Source organism: Nematostella vectensis, chromosome 4 (assembly GCF_932526225.1).
Source record: "Nematostella vectensis chromosome 4, jaNemVect1.1, whole genome shotgun sequence".
Taxonomy (NCBI): Eukaryota; Metazoa; Cnidaria; class Anthozoa; order Actiniaria; family Edwardsiidae; genus Nematostella; species Nematostella vectensis.
This window is the reverse complement of record NC_064037.1, coordinates 6,577,964-6,594,930: the sequence shown is the minus strand read 5'-3', so window position 1 is coordinate 6,594,930 and position 16,967 is coordinate 6,577,964. Positions and strand designations below refer to the sequence as shown.

The following is a 16,967-nucleotide window of genomic DNA, read 5'->3' as shown; positions in this document are numbered from 1 at the left end:
CAACTTTAATGATATTTGTTTGTTTATATAAGTGGTGCATTATTCTGACTGTATTTGCATATTTCTAGGTTTTGTTTGTTTGTGGTTTTTTTTTCTCCGTTTTGTCCTTCGAATATGTTATAAATACGATATTTCGGGTACCCTGTGGCACGTCAAACGTTCGCACGTGACACAGCAAAACAAGATGGCTTCCACGTGGTTAGCAAAAGATGTCGCTATCCCTAACTAAAATCAAAATTGTACGCGCAAACTTAAAGAACACTTAAATCATGTCTCGTCTAATTGTAAAGAACCTTCCTCAAAATATCAAGGAGGACTACTTTCGCTCTATATTTGGCGCAAAGGGAGAGATTACTGACATCAAATTGTGTAGAACCAAAGATGGAAAGTTTCGACGTTTCGGGTTCGTTGGGTATAAGACCGAGAAACAAGCCGAGAATGCGCTTAAGTACTTCAATAACTCATTTATCGACACCTCTAAGATCCAAGTAGACCTTGCTAGGAATCTGGGTGATAAGGATGCCCCGAGACCATGGAGTAAATATTCCGAACATAGCTCTGCTTATCAGAAGAAGGTTAAAAAACTGCTTGAAAAGAACGAAGACAAAGTCGGGGCTAAGGATGATAAAGTCATGAAAAAGAAAAAGTCCAAAGAAAAAGTCAAGGGATTGGAAGAATTGGATGAGGATCCTGAGTTTCAGGAGTTCGTGAGTGCTCATGAATCACGCAGTAAAAAGTCATTGTGGAGCAACGATACTTTAATATCGAAACAGAGAAACTCAAATGAAAAGGAGACCGAGGTCTCCCCAAAGAAGGTACTGTTTAGTATAAGATCCATGATTAAAAAATAATCTGAACAGGAACCTAAAAAGAAATAAAGATTTTAAAGAGTCTTTTAGCATTACACATTTTAGAAATACTTTAGTACCATTACACTAATTCTTGCCAATGCCAGGGGTATAAAAAGCATGTCCAGGGGGATCTTAGCTTTTTGCCAAGAGAGGGGTTATTATTCTACCTTCGTAACGGTTTTGGAATGAACAGATCCAATGAAAACATCCCCAGCTATGTTTGGTCAGAAATGTCAATCAATTTTATTTTTATCAGATGGCAGTAAAATTTGAAGATTCTGATGAGAGCGATGATGATGTACCAATGGCAGGTAGGATTTGCTTATAAATACAGTACAGGATTTTGTTCACAGAGGGATAAGGGTTTCATCACATACCATTAATTTTTATACACATAGGAAAAAAAGAATAACTTAGGCATATCCTCCTTCCCCTAACAATATTTTCAATCCGTTTATTACTGTTACTGGGCTCCAAAAGAGGCTAGTAGATGAGCCTTCTTATTGGCTAATATATATAGACTGCCAATCAAAGTTTTGATAAATATTTATGTGAGACTTTGGACTCCAAAATATGATGGATATGATACAGTAGAAGGGGAGTTTGAGCTACATACTGTATAAATGTTAAATGTCAAGGATTTGGAAAGCTAGAGTTTCATTGGTCACTAAAAATATTCTCTAACATGAACAAAATTTGTGAGGCATCTTCCTATATTTCCTTAATAAAAAAATACCTTTATTCTTTACAGTATTTTCTTGTCTGTCTGTTTATTGTCATGTGTATTACTTTTGCTATTATTGTATTTAGATAAGCTGACTGAAGATATGGAACAAAATACTGATGACAACAGTAATACTGTTGCCAAAGACTCCTCTATATCTGATATGGATTACTTGCGGACAAAAGTGACATCAAGCAAAACAGAGTCTGATACAGATGTTAATAAGGAATTTGATTCTGATGATGATCGGGAGGAAACAATTGATGCTAGTAAAAACCCTGATGGTTCTTCTGATGTTGATGAGCCACAGGAAACTCCTCAACCAGATAAACCCAAGCCAACAACCCCTTGGACTTGCAAGATGAGGGGACTCCCATTCAAAGCAAAAGAAAAGCACATTTTAGAGTTTTTCTCTCCACTGAAACCAGTGGCTATCAGGTTTGTCATGAACAAGAAAGGCCAACCATCAGGCTGTGCATTTGTGGATTTTAGTAGTAAATCAGATCTTGAAAAAGCATTAAAAAGAAACAAGGACTATCTGCAGGGTAGATATATTGAGCTGTTCAAGGATACCAACAGAGACTTTGATAACAATAAACAAGGCGATGGTGAGAAATCATGGATGCGGAAACTCCAGGAAAAAGGAGATGACGAAGAAGAGGAGCCAATTGGAGAGGTATGAAAATGATTATCTGTTGCTAGAAAAAACTAAGGTAGTGTAAGGTGAAGCATGCTCCTATAAGGCTGTGTGCTAGAAGCAACCATACAAATCTTAGGAGTGGTGAGAGGGGTAACTGTAAGGTTTACATACAAGACGTCCAAATTATTCAAAGTTTCTATTAAAAGCTGTCAGGCACATGAAGCTGGCAAATGCCCCGACATAACTTGTGTAGAGTTAATTGTTTTTATATACCAGACATGAAGGAAATACAAAAGCTTAAAGTAACTTGATATCAATGGAGGTAACATTTTTTATTGCCTTATTTGCACTTAATAAAATAAACTTCAGGCATCAATAAATAGAAAAATACTCATAATTTTTATGTCTTCTTTGTTTTTAAGTCTGGACGACTGTTCCTTCGTAACCTTGCTTACAGCTGCTCTGAGGAGGACATCCAGCATTTGTTTGAGAAGTTTGGGCCATTGTCAGAAGTCAACCTTCCATTAGACAAGCATACAAATAAGACCATTGGCATTGGATTTGTCACATTTCTTATGCCGGAGCATGCTGTCAAGGCATTCAATGAACTAGATGGAACAGTCTTTCAGGGGCGGTTACTTCATATACTTCCAGCTAAAGCTAAGAAGGAGGAAAGCAATGATAATGAAGGTATAACTGTATATGATTTTATTGAGAAATGTCTCATTTATTCTGTCACTACAAACAAAATTGTCTGGATCTTACAGTATATGTGGCCCCTGATGACTTATTTGTACTGTAGTTTGCTATTGCTCCATGTACTGTAGTTTGCTATCCAGAAACCTGTAAAATAATTACTTACAGTAAAACTATGATAAAATGTTTGATTAGTTTTCCTGGCTGTATCTCTCATTATTATCTTTTCTATTAGCAGAGAGCATATCCTACAAGAAGAAGAATGAAGAGAAGAAGAAAAAACAGAGCGGTAGCGACCACAACTGGAACACCTTATTTCTAGGGTTGAATGCAGTTGCTGATGTCATGGCTGACAAGTACAACACCTCAAAGAGAGACATTCTGGATGCTGAGTCATCACATAGCCTTGCGGTCCGCATGGCTCTGGGGGAGACTCAGCTTGTTGCTGAGACCAGGAAATTCCTGACTGAACAAGGAGTAAAACTAGATGTTTTTGGCCAGGTTAGATAGTGCTTATTCTGCAATTACATGTCACTGTCTAAAAAAAGTAAAAATGTACTTCAATACAACTATGTTCTTTCCTTTTTGTACGGCATCCATCACAATATTTTCTTCTTGTCTTTTGTTTACCAAAGGCTGCTGCAAGTAGGAGCAAAACTGTTATCGTGGCCAAGAACCTTCCATATGGTACAAATGCAGAAGAGCTAAGGACACTGTTCTCAGCATTCGGCCAACTAGGAAGAGTTATTCTACCACCTTCTGGAATCACAGCTCTTATTGAAATTCCTGAGCCAAGTTTGGCAAGGAAAGCTTTCCAGAAACTTGCTTACTCAAAGGTAAGACTGAATAATTCTGTGTCTGTACTTCACTTTTAACTAGAAAAGAACTATCAACAAAAACGTCGGGTCATAAATAGGGGCATAGTTAGAACTTCTAAAGTAGTGTAGTATAGTTTCTCTGAAATTCATTTGTCTTTTATAGTTCAAGAACTCACCTTTATATCTTGAGTGGGCACCACTTGATGTGTTCGTTGAGGGACAACTAAAGAAAGATTCTTTAGAGAAAACAGACAAGGATGCTGATCAATCTGAAGAACAAAATGCTGGAAGTGATGAGGAGGACACAGAGGGTGTAACCCTGTTTGTGAAAAACCTGAGCTTTGAATCAACAGAGGAAGCATTAAAACAAGTAAGCATTAAAATACCATTATGCAGTATATTAACATAATTTCAATTAATCTCAATTTGTTGGTTTGCTTTTTCTAGAAATTTGCTGCTGTAGGTCCTGTGAAGAGTGCAACCATCGCAAAGAAGAAGGACCCTAAGAAGCCAGGTACACTGGGGCATTCAGTCCTTGAGTCTGAAAGGAAGCTCCTGAACCCTTGCCCTGGGCGTGCAGACAGTGTACAGTAATACAGTACAGTACCTGTCTACAATAGCAAGAGTCCATTAAAGCAGGAGAAGCAGTAGACTTGGTCCAAGTCGCCCTCTTTACCGACCTAAATTTAGGTCGGTAAAAATTGGCGGGAAGCGAACTAGAAAAGTCTGTTGTACAGCAGAAGCCAATTTCTAAAAAGCTGGCCAGTGGACTTTGAGAAAGTCTAGAATAGCAGTGTCAGTAACGGTCTGCAATAGCAAGACCAGGATCTTTCTTTGTGTTTCTAATTCGTCAGGTTTTTTTTTTCTATCTGTAATAACAAGGTGCCATTTGTGTGTTGGTGTCTGCAGTATTTGTAGTTTAATGTGTGTGTTGTGTGTCTGGGATTCCAGAATAAAGATCCATAAGAAGGAGCAATGGGATAACAGTCCTTTTGTGCAGATCTATTGGGTCAGGAGGTGGAAATTCCATGTGGTAGGGGTAGGGGGGATCTAAGCAGACTTCCTCTGTGAGAACGGGGGCGGGTATGCAGTAGATGTAGGGGGAGGGTTTAGGGGGTTTAGGGGGTTTAACCCCCCCTTGGGCTGCCAGAAAGCCATTTGTAACAAAAAATTACCCCCCCCCCCTTTGTAAATGAGCCAAATCCCCCTTTTAGGGAAAATCTAGATCTGCCCCTGGTATTGATCTTTTTGCACATTGCTGATATATTACATAATGGTATTTTTTGTTTCATCACAGGTAGCCTCTTATCTATGGGATATGGCTTCGTTGAGTTTTGCAATAAAGCATCAGCACAAGAAGCTTTGAAATCCCTGCAGGTATTCACCATCTTTGCAATTTAATAGAAATGACATCGCTTCTTGACATACTGTAGTTTGTTACCTCATTCATAAGGTTCAAGGTGCGGAAGTGTTATTATTATTATTATTATTATTATTATTATTATTATTATTATTATTATTATTATTATTATTATTATTTTTCTATTTAGCACTCTCAACTGGATGGTCATGCCCTAGAATTGAAGCAATCTCATCGGAAATCAGGGTACACAGATAAGTTGATAAATATGCCAGTGTTACAATCATGCAAAGTTTTGTGGCATTTCTACGGTTCTGGGATGATTTCTACTGTACATTTAAAAAAATTCTTATCCCTGAGTAAGCACCTCAGCATGAGAAATTGAATATTCAAACAAACAGTATTATTGCTGCAAACTTTACATTGCGGGGACTACTTTTTCAAGCAACAATGTTACAACAATGTTTATTTGCTGCACACACAGTGCAAGGATTACAATAATGATGATAAAAATAGAAAAAAATAACTTTTATTTTCAATGTTGTTGTCTGACCAGAATGAAAAATCCTTGTCTTGTTTGGGAAAAAACAACTACACACAGTACTTAAACAAACATTTTAAATTCCCAAGCAAGACGCAACAACGATATCGGTTGTATTTTTTTTTTGTCTTGGTTCTCCTTTAATTTAAAAATTATATTGTAATTTTCTTACCATGAGAGGAGAAATAGGAATTGATTTATTGTATATAAACGTGTTACATTTTCAGAAAAGAAGAGTCCAAAAGAAAGAAATCTGCCAAACAGAAGCAAAAGAGCTCCAAGATACTGGTCCGTAATGTCCCATTTGAGGCAACAACTAAAGAGATAAGAGAGCTTTTCAGGTAATATCTCCTTATATGGCTATAAGCCCTACTAAGATGATCTAATCCAAGGGGACTGCTGTATGCCAGACGTCCTGTAACTTATATTGTTTTCTTCTGTGTGTTGGCCGATGACAAATAAATGAAATAAAATCTACACTCTTATAATAACTACTTACTAACCGATGCGCCAAAGCCGAGGTTTGATATTTCCCGGTATGACCGAACGTTCGAGGTTAGTAAGTTGTTTATTATATGGCTTTTTAAAATAAAAATGACAAGAAAACATGTCAAATTTCGCTTTCGCGCGAATATCATATCGATTAGTTTATCGATCGATCTCAAAAAGGCAGGAAAACAAGAAACACTCGCGCGCTGCCAAATCAAAAATGTATATAAATGAGTAAAAAGATTCAACAACAAGTAATTGGACAACTTTTCGGGCTATTTTCTTTCTATTTGCACTTTTTGGAAGCTACAGGTTTTATCATAGGTGAAGTTGATCCAAACAATAACAAAAAAGCTCAGATGTCAGTCTTCACGGCATGAATGGACTGTTTAGTTCGAAAACTCCACAGTATGTAGAGAACAAACTTCGGAAGTAAGCTTACTTACAATGAAAAAGCCAATCGCTTTGTACTGCTTTATGATTTGATGGAAATATTGCATTTACAAATAACAGGTAGTACTTTTATCTTTAAAAAAAATTATTTATTCATTTGCCTTTGATTATCCGATGTATTTCTTGGCTATCGGTGGCGCTCGCTGACCCCCCATCTTATTGTTTTTCTTTTTGTCAAAATTTTCCTCTTCAATCTCTTCAGGATAATAAAACTCCGACTCAGAGTGCTTGTCCATTCCCATTTTGTTCTTGTTGTTGTTGCTTTGGTTTTTTGGTCGATTTTGTTGTAGCGAAATTCGTGCAACCGAACAAAACAACACAAAAAAGCTCACAAAATGTCCCGCTTTAGATACAGAAAAAGACGGCCCGTCAACAAACCATTTCTGCCTCTTCTAGGTGTTAGAATTCGCTACTTGAATGTTCGCTGTAGCTCATTTTGCAGTTTGAAGGTGGAAAAAAAAATAAAAAAACAGAAGATTGTGAAAATATTTTTCGTAGGGCAATACTGAATTCCGTATTGCCTTTAGAGACGGGCAATATGGGAATGTCACGATACCAATAAGCCAATCACAGCGCGCGTACTATCATAGCCATATAATATTGTTTTGTATTTCCTAGCACTTTTGGAGAAATCAAAACATTGCGTCTGCCCAAGAAGATGACAGGCACAGGTCCCCATAGAGGTTTTGCATTTGTGGATTTCCTCACCAAACAGGATGCTAAGGTACCATCCAAAGCAGAATGTTGTGCATAAAAGTGACACAGAGTAGAAAGTGTTTTTGTTCTTATTACACAAATGTAATGACTGCGGGCTAATGCAGTCACTGTCGATCTTTTTTGGTTTCTTGTGGTTGATGATGTGATGTCAGTGGGAACTCTGTCCTATCCCCAGCCCCTTTTGGCTCACCACAGGAACCTGTAAGGGGCTAGGGTGTGACTTATAAATGGGGGTAGGGTGTGATTGATGGATAGGGGCAGGGTGTGACTGGTGGATAGGGGCATGGTGTGACTGATGGGTGGGGATATGGTATCACTGTTGGATGGGATTAGGGTGTGACTGATGGATGGGAGTAGGGTGTGACTGATAGATGGGAGTAGGGTGTGACTGATGGATGGGGGCAGGGTGTGACTGATGGATGGGGGCAGGGTGTGACTGATGGATGGGGCAGGGTGTGACTGATGGGTGGGGCAGGGTGTGACTGATGGATGGGGTAGGGTGTGACTGATGGATGGGGCAGGGTGTGACTGATGGATGGGGTAGGGTGTGACTGATGGATGGGGCAGGATGTGACTGATGGATGGGGATATGGTGTAACTGATGGATGGGGGTAGGGTGTGAATGATGGATGAGTGCAGGGTGTGACTAATGGATGTGGATATGGTGGGACTGATGGATGGGGGCAGGGTGTGATTGATGGATGGGGGTAGGGTGTGACTGATGGATGGGGTAGGGTGTGACTGATGGATGGGGTAGGGTGTGACTGATGGATTGGGGTAGGGTGTGACTTATGGATGGGGCAGGGTGTGACTGATGGATGGGGGCAGGGTGTGACTGATAGATAGGAGTAGGGTGTGACTGATGGATGGGGCAGGGTGTGACTGATGGATGGGGTAGGGTGTGACTGATGGATGGGGGTAGGGTGTGACTGATGGATGGGGCAGGGTGTGACTGATGGATGGGGTAGGGTGTGACTGATGGATGGGGTAGGGTGTGACTGATGGATGGGGCAGGATGTAACTGATGGATGGGGGTAGGGTGTGAATGATGGATGGGTGCAGGGTGTGACTAATGGATGTGGATATGGTGGGACTGATGGATGGGGGCAGGGTATGACTGATGGATGGGGCAGGGTGTGACTGATGGGTGGGGTAGGGTGTGACTGATGGATGGGGCAGGGTGTGACTGATGGATGGGGCAGGGTGTGACTGATGGATGGGGTAGGGTGTGACTGATGGATGGGGTAGGGTGTGACTGATGGATGGGGCAGGATGTAACTGATGGATGGGGGTAGGGTGTGAATGATGGATGGGTGCAGGGTGTGACTAATGGATGTGGATATGGTGGGACTGATGGATGGGGGCAGGGTGTGACTGATGGATGGGGGTAGGGTGTGACTGATGGATGGGGTAGGGTGTTACTGATGGATGGGGTAGGGTGTGACTGATGGATGGTGGCAGGGTGTGACTGATGGATGGGGCAGGGTGTGACTGATGAATGGGGGTAGGGTGCGACTAGTAGGTTGCTAACCTGTTTCTTGTGCCATAGCGTGCCTTTGAAGCACTATGCACCAGTACCCATTTGTATGGTCGCCGTCTGGTGTTGGAATGGGCAGAAGATGAAGATGATGTTGACACACTCAGAAAACGTACCGCTGATCACTTTCATGGAGGTGAGCTGGTGTGAACCCCCTACACATGGTACATCACCCCCTACACATGGCTCTTTACCCCCTACACTTGGCGCTATATCCCCTTCACATGGCACTTACTACCCTTACACAAGACACTTCATCCCCTACACATGGCAGTCCCCCCCTACACATGGCACTTCATCCCCTACACATGGCAGTCCACCCCCTACACATGGCACTTCATCCCCTACACATGGCACTTCATCCCCTACACATGGTACTTCACCCCCTACACATGTCACTTCATCCCCTACACATTGCACTTCAACCCCTACACATTGCACTCTACCCCCTACACATGGCACTCTACCCCCTACACATGGCACTTCATCTCCTACACATGGCAGTCCACCCCTACACATGGCACTTCACCCCCTACACATTGCACTTCACCCCCTACACATGGCACTTTACCCCCTACACATGGCACTTTACCCACTACACATGGCACTTCACCCCCTACACATGGCACTTCACCCCCTACACATGGCACTTTACCCCCTACACATGGCACTTTACCCCCTACACATGGCACTTCACCCCCTACACATGGCAGCCCCCCCCTACACATGGCACTTCACCCCCTACACATGGCACTTCATCCCCTACACATGGCACTTCACCCCCTACACATGGCACTCTACCCCCTACACATGGCACTTCACCCCCTACACGTGGCACTTTACCCCCTACTCATGGCACTACACCCCCTACACATGGCACTTCACCCCCTACACATGTCACTTTACCCCCTACACATGGCACTACACCCCCTACACATGACACTTCACCCCCTACACATGGCACTTCACCCCCTACACATGGCACTACACCCCCTACCCATGGCACTTCACCCCCTACACATGTCACTTTACCCCCTACACATGGCACTACACCCCCTACACATGGCACTTCACCCCCTACACATGTCACTTTACCCCCTACACATGTCACTACACCCCCTACACATGACACTTCACCCCCTACACATGGCACTTCACCCCCTACACATGGCACTAAACCCCCTACACATGGCACTACACCCCCTACACATGGCACTACACCCCCTACACATGACACTTCATCCCCTACACATGGCAGTCCACCCCTACACGTGGCACTTCACCCCCTACACATGGCAGTCCACCCCCTACACATGGCACTACACCCCCTACACATGGCACTCTACCCCCTACACATGACACTTCACGCCCTACACATGGCACTTCATCCCCTACACATGGCAGTCCCCCCCTACACATGACACTTCATCCCCTACACATGGCACTTCACCCCCTACACATGGCAGTCCACCCCTACACATGGCACTCTACCCCCTACACATGTCACTTTACCCCCTACACATGGCACTACACCCCCTACACATGGCACTTCACCCCCTACACATGGCACCACACCCCCTACACATGGCACTTCATCCCCTACACATGGCACTACACCCCCTACACATGGCACTCTACCCCCTACACATGGCACTTCATCCCCTACACATGGCACTACACCCCCTACACATGGCACTCTACCCCCTACACATGGCACTTCATCCCCTACACATGGCACTTCATCCCCTACACATGGCAGTCCACCCCCTACACATGACACTTCACCCCCTACACATGGCAGTCCCCCCTACACATGGCACTTTACCCCCTACACATGGCACTTCATCCCCTACACATGGCACTACACCCCCTACACATGGCACTTCACCCCCTACACATGGCACTTCACCCCCTACACATGACACTTCATCCCCTACACATGGCACTACACCCCCTACACATGACACTTCACCCCCTTCACATGGCACTTCACCCCCTACACATGGCACTACACCCCCTACCCATGGCACTTCACCCCCTACACATGTCACTTTACCCCCTACACATGGCACTACACCCCCTACACATGGCACTTCACCCCCTACACATGTCACTTTACCCCCTACACATGTCACTACACCCCCTACACATGACACTTCACCCCCTACACATGGCACTTCACCCCCTACACATGGCACTAAACCCCCTACACATGGCACTACACCCCCTACACATGGCACTACACCCCCTACACATGACACTTCATCCCCTACACATGGCAGTCCACCCCTACACGTGGCACTTCACCCCCTACACATGGCAGTCCACCCCCTACACATGGCACTACACCCCCTACACATGGCACTCTACCCCCTACACATGACACTTCACGCCCTACACATGGCACTTCATCCCCTACACATGGCAGTCCCCCCCTACACATGACACTTCATCCCCTACACATGGCACTTCACCCCCTACACATGGCAGTCCACCCCTACACATGGCACTTTACCCCCTACACATGTCACTTTACCCCCTACACATGGCACTACACCCCCTACACATGGCACTACACCCCCTACACATGGCACTTCATCCCCTACACATGGCACTACACCCCCTACACATGGCACTCTACCCCCTACACATGGCACTTCATCCCCTACACATGGCACTTCATCCCCTACACATGGCAGTCCACCCCCTACACATGACACTTCACCCCCTACACATGGCAGTCCCCCCTACACATGGCACTTTACCCCCTACACATGGCACTTCATCCCCTACACATGGCACTACACCCCCTACACATGGCACTTCACCCCCTACACATGGCACTTCACCCCCTACACATGACACTTCATCCCCTACACATGGCAGTCCACCCCTACACATGGCACTACACCCCCTACACATGGCACTTCACCCCCTACACATGGCACTACACCCCCTACACATGGCACTTCACCCCCTACACATGACACTTCACCCCCTACACATGGCAGTCCACCCCTACACATGGCACTTTACCCCCTACACATGGCACTACACCCCCTACACATGGCACTTCACCCCCTACACATGGCACTACACCCCCTACACATGGCACTACACCCCCTACACATGGCACTACACCCCCTACACATGGTACTTCACCCCCTACACATGGCACTACACCCCCTACACATGGCACTTTACCCCCTACACATGGCACTACACCCCCTACACATGGCACTTCACCCCCTACACATGGCACTTCATCCCCTACACATGGCAGTCCACCCCTACACATGGCACTTTACCCCCTACACATGGCAGTCCCCCCTACACATGGCACTTCACCCCCTACACATGGCACTACACCCCCTACACATGGCACTTCATCCCCTACACATGGCACTTCATCCCCTACACATGGCACTTCATCCCCTACACATGGCAGTCCACCCCCTACACATGACACTTCACCCCCTACACATGGCAGTCCCCCCCTACACATGGCACTTTACCCCCTACACATGGCACTACACCCCCTACACATGGCACTTCATCCCCTACACATGGCACTACACCCCCTACACATGGCACTCTACCCCCTACACATGGCACTTCATCCCCTACACATGGCACTACACCCCCTACACATGGCACTCTACCCCCTACACATGGCACTTCACCCCTACACATGGCACTACACCCCCTACACATGGCACTTCATCCCCTACACATGGCACTACACCCCCTACACATGGCACTCTACCCCCTACACATGGCACTTCATCCCCTACACATGGCACTACACCCCCTACACATGGCACTCTACCCCCTACACATGGCACTTCACCCCTACACATGGCACTACACCCCCTACACATGGCACTTCACCCCCTACACATGGCACTTCACCCCCTACACATGACACTTCATCCCCTACACATGGCAGTCCACCCCTACACATGGCACTACACCCCCTACACATGGCACTTCACCCCCTACACATGGCACTTCACCCCCTACACATGGCACTTCACCCCCTACACATGGCACTACACCCCCTACACATGGCACTTCACCCCTACACATGGCACTTTACCCCTTTATAATTTTCTATACTTGTCTAATATCACAAACATTTTGTTTTCAGAACAAAAGAAAACAAAAAAGAAGAGCATCCAAGACTCTCTTATGGACGCCATGTCTATCGACGAGTAGAAGTAACATTTATTTGTTTTTGAAATGAATAAATCTATTGTTTATTTTTATTTTTGTTATTTCCATGCGAGTTCTATATTTACTAAGAGACACATTTTACTTTGATTAAGGAAATACAATAATTTTTTTCGGCTCGAATTTCATATTTTCTACGAGTCAACATGTTTTTTTATGAATTAGACTAGAAACGATCGATCAGACAGTAACTTCGATGAGTCGTTGTGGAGCTTAGACAGCTCAAAGAAAGTTATCCACTGTTGTTTAATGACGCTAACACAACTTTGCAGGCCTTAAGACGAAGAGACAAAGACAATTGTCCTCTATGGTTTGATGGCAAGGACCGCATCACAAAATGCAGCGTCGGTTGTTCTAGCCTGTACGTTGACAAACCCGTGTTTCTGGAAGAGTTCTTTGTATTCTTGTGCTGTTCTCTCGCGAGAGCCACTATCAGCAAACGCGAGCATTAACATACTCATTAAGTTGCCAGTGATGTGACCTGTCTTGTCCTCTGGTAGCAGTATCTCTCCTAGGAGCACTCCGCCACCTATTTAATACAATATTCAAAACAGTTCAGTGAGAAAATCGTTTGCTTTTGAGGTGCGAAGGAGTTTGAGTAATCAGTAAAATATTTCTTTACATTCCCCAATGAAACAAAGATTGTTTTCTTCTTCCCAGCTTATTTTTCTAGTCTTTTTATAACAATCATTCCACGAGCCCAAATGGGCTAGGTCAATAGCCCATGAGGCCGTTATCACCAAGAAGGTGTGTATATAGTGAATGTTTTGTCGTTTGCTCTTTTTGGCCCTTTATACAATGACACTCGTAAATCGCGCGCTCTGATTGGTCGAGGGCCATATGTTATAAGAGTACTCACGCACGCTTGGCGTCAGCATGCGCGCGCGCTCCTAAAAACTAGATTGTAACGTTAAAAACGTTTACTGTTTGCGTCAGTCCTCTAATAGATACACAAAAGACCACAGCGTGTCATGAACAACAGTCACGCGACTCGACTGCGTCACGTTGCTTACTCGACTGCGTCACGTTGCATAATTTTTGTTCACGACACGCTGTGACGTCATCTACAATGCGTCTATTATAGAGGACAGACGCACGCAACAGTGAGATCTATTTGATAAATATCTCCAAAAGAAATTATTCATACCATATACTTCATTTGATTTTTCTTAAAAGTATCAATTAAAGATGCACCATACAAATAACAATTACCTGACGGCAGAGTCCTGAAAATCTTCCCCAACAGCAGATCCGACTTTTCCTCGCCCCAGTCGTGAACAATCCTTACTATGGTGAACAGGTCTGCTTTAGGGAGATCATCGGTGAAAAGGTCCCCGCCGATGAAGCTGACGTGGTCTCTGTTTGGGTAATCGTCAGCACAAGGCTTAAACTGGTCGGCTACGTCAACCACTTGAGGCAATTCGAACACGGTCAGCTTCTTGTCTGGGTAGAGTTGAGATGCTTCGTAAGCCAAACGGCCTGTGCCACCTTGTTGAATGAAATATACGGTTGATAGCCTTTAAATCTATTACACAACGGTGATACTTAGTAATTAATTCGAGTTGGTGTACAAAATTATTTGCTTAATTGTGTAGTTCCAGAAAATACCCATACCCCCCCCCCCCCCCCATTGAGGGGATTGGAAAATTCCAGAGGGGTGGGGGGTCATACCTCCGACCCCCTCAATAGTGGGGGGGTGGTATAAAATTTATTTGCGTCATCATTAATGATGACGCAATTGGTGGTAAAGATGATGGTTATTTTGATAATAGAAGAGCAAAAATAAGAAATAGTATTTTACCTCCAAGATCACAAATATGTGTGAAGCCGCCCAAGTCGAAAGCCGAGAGGAGTGTCGGCGCCTCGATACTCATCAGATGATCGAAGCCCTCGTGGAATACCAGTATATCCTCCTTGGTTTGGTAAAGGACCTTCCAGGTTTCGCCGATTACTGTTTCTTCCTCTTGTATAGCGCGCACAAGGTTGTCTGTTGTTAATCTAGGTTGAACTTGCGTCATGAAAAACTTCACGAAACCAGTAAATGAATGCTTACTTGTGGTCACAAGGAATCGATCAGCCGCTGGCGTATTTTCGTACTGATTTGGGACCACTGAGGTATCCTTATGCAACAGTTGCAGTGATACTAAAGTGTCCAAGAGCATCGTTAAACCCATCAAGTGTGTATCAGTAGATAATTTTTCTCTGAGGCCAGATGCTGAGTTTGGTTGCTCGTGAAGCGAGTCAAAGATCTTGAGTTTACACGCCGCGAAAAGAGCTTGCGTAGACGCGAAACCAAGGAAAACTCGTTCAACGAACTCTTTAGGTAACTGAGGATGTTGTTTGGTTTCCTGTATGCTTGTCCCGTCCATTGTGCTTGCAAATGCGAGTACCCAAATCAATGCAGATCGTTACTGAAGCGTATTTGCTGTGCTCTCTTTTTGACTGTTAGGCGTGGTGAATATTTTTTTTTTTGTTTAATTGCTGACGCACTAGCAGATTTAAGACAAGAGTGTCAAGTACTTTGAACTGTGAGCAAAAAAAAAACCTGTTTACATCTCAGGGGACACGAAAACGTAAAATTCACACAAACCCTATTTACTTTAACAAAGGCTGATTAAAAGATATATATATGTTATATATCAGCTGGGAGGTCCATACCGTGAAATACTTTTTCCTTTTTGTAAAATTCTTCCCCTAGGGGGAAAGAGACTTAAATCGGGAAGCATGCCTTTGTATGTATTTCACTCGTCACATGACAATTCAGAAAGCAGTCCAATCTTTGTATAAATTACAATCTAAAAGATATATTGATCATAACGCCGTAATATTTTAATTAATTGCTTTAAAAAATTGCAGTGTGATAGACCACAGGTAGCCCAGGCAATGGGTTTGAAGCTTGTTCGTAGCTTGGAATCGGCTGTTATTCTTAGAGGTAAAACGAGTGGATTGAAGTTGCGATTTTTTGTGAAACATTGCCAATAAAATTGCCTTAAAACTTAGAACATGCCTTGTTGTTGTCATATTTATGTGTAATATACGATTTTGGGGGGTTTTCGTAACGTAATATATGGCTTATTTCCCCCTACTAAGGAAAGAAACAAGGTTGGAGGCGCCATTTTCGGTAGCACTCAAATACCGTCGAAATTCGCGAGGAAAATACAGCAAACGAAATATTTTTATCTCGCAGACCTATGCCAGGGTACACTTACATTCGATATGTTGCAAAACATCCGAGCTAAATCATTTCCCTGACCTCCTGAATCCTTGACCGGCGCCGTTGGACAACGGACACGGCGCCGGTCAAGGATTCAAATCGCTGCTTACTCGTTTTAAAAAATGGCTAACGGCCAGGGAAAATAATTTAGCTCGGATGTTTTGCCACATATCGAATGTAAGTGTACCCTGGCATAGGTCTGCGAGATAAAAATATTTCGTTTGTTGTATTTTCCTCGCGAATTTCGACGGTATTTGAGTGCTACCGAAAATGGCGCCTCCAACCTTGTTTCTTTCCTTAGTAGGGGGAGAGAAGTCGTATATTCCGTTACGAAAAACCCCCAAAATCGTATATTACACACAAATATGACAACAACAAGGCATGTTCTAAGTTTTAAGGCAATTTTATTGGCAATGTTTCACAAAAAATCGCGACTTCAATCCACTCGTTTTACCTCTAAGAATAACAGCCGATTCCAAGCTACGAACAAGCTTCGAAACCATTGCCTGGGCTACCTGTGGATAGACTCGTCAATTTCAAGGTCGGAAAATACGAGTACGGCAACAGTAGAAAACAATCCATTAATTTGTGGAAATGCACGATGTCTGATAGATTTCAAACCCTTTACGCCAAAACCATTACTTGAATAACTTGAAATAGCGAGTACGTGGACCGATGAATTAAATTCCACTTT

At 44.0% G+C, this 16,967-nt stretch overlaps 2 protein-coding genes across 3 annotated transcripts; one reads left to right on the top strand and one right to left on the bottom strand.

Annotated features, from left to right (window-relative positions):
* Window positions 1–130: 130 nt before the first annotated feature.
* LOC5519561 (probable RNA-binding protein 19) lies at window positions 131–13,718 on the top strand. Of its 2 annotated transcripts, none has more exons than XM_032364546.2 (15): window positions 131–815; window positions 1,108–1,162; window positions 1,662–2,251; window positions 2,638–2,905; window positions 3,150–3,412; window positions 3,547–3,747; window positions 3,893–4,099; window positions 4,177–4,243; window positions 5,027–5,106; window positions 5,280–5,335; window positions 5,858–5,971; window positions 7,191–7,296; window positions 8,839–8,962; window positions 12,977–13,046; window positions 13,332–13,718. In XM_032364546.2, the coding sequence occupies exons 1-14, from the start codon at window positions 270–272 to the stop codon at window positions 13,042–13,044; spliced, it is 2,745 nt and encodes a 914-aa protein (XP_032220437.2). In that variant the 5' UTR covers window positions 131–269; the 3' UTR covers window positions 13,045–13,046; window positions 13,332–13,718. The 2 variants fall into 2 exon arrangements, with proteins under 2 accessions (XP_032220437.2, XP_032220436.2); XM_032364545.2 differs by having other exon boundaries at window positions 132–815; window positions 3,147–3,412.
* Window positions 13,061–16,130, bottom strand: LOC5519567 (acetylserotonin O-methyltransferase). The gene is made up of 3 exons (XM_001639408.3): window positions 14,861–16,130; window positions 14,272–14,547; window positions 13,061–13,588 (listed from the first exon to the last, which is right to left on the bottom strand). Exons 1-3 carry the CDS (start codon window positions 15,426–15,428, stop codon window positions 13,365–13,367), a joined length of 1,068 nt encoding a protein of 355 aa, XP_001639458.2. The 5' UTR covers window positions 15,429–16,130; the 3' UTR covers window positions 13,061–13,364.
* Window positions 16,131–16,967: the final 837 nt, after the last annotated feature.

Excerpts from the sequence above, each read along its gene's own strand:
- LOC5519561 (XM_032364545.2), top strand. The coding sequence starts at position 270 with ATGTCTCGTCTAATTGTAAAGAACCTTCCTCAAAATATCAAGGAGGAC. Across the intron at positions 2,906-3,146 it reads GGAAAGCAATGATAATGAAG|CAGAGAGCATATCCTACAAG; the intron begins GTATAACTGTAT and ends CTTTTCTATTAG. Across the intron at positions 8,963-12,976 it reads CGCTGATCACTTTCATGGAG|AACAAAAGAAAACAAAAAAG; the intron begins GTGAGCTGGTGT and ends TTTTGTTTTCAG.
- LOC5519567 (XM_001639408.3), bottom strand. The coding sequence starts at position 15,428 with ATGGACGGGACAAGCATACAGGAAACCAAACAACATCCTCAGTTACCT. Across the intron at positions 14,548-14,860 it reads ACATATTTGTGATCTTGGAG|GTGGCACAGGCCGTTTGGCT; the intron begins GTAAAATACTAT and ends TCATTCAACAAG. Across the intron at positions 13,589-14,271 it reads TTTCAGGACTCTGCCGTCAG|GTGGCGGAGTGCTCCTAGGA; the intron begins GTAATTGTTATT and ends TGTATTAAATAG.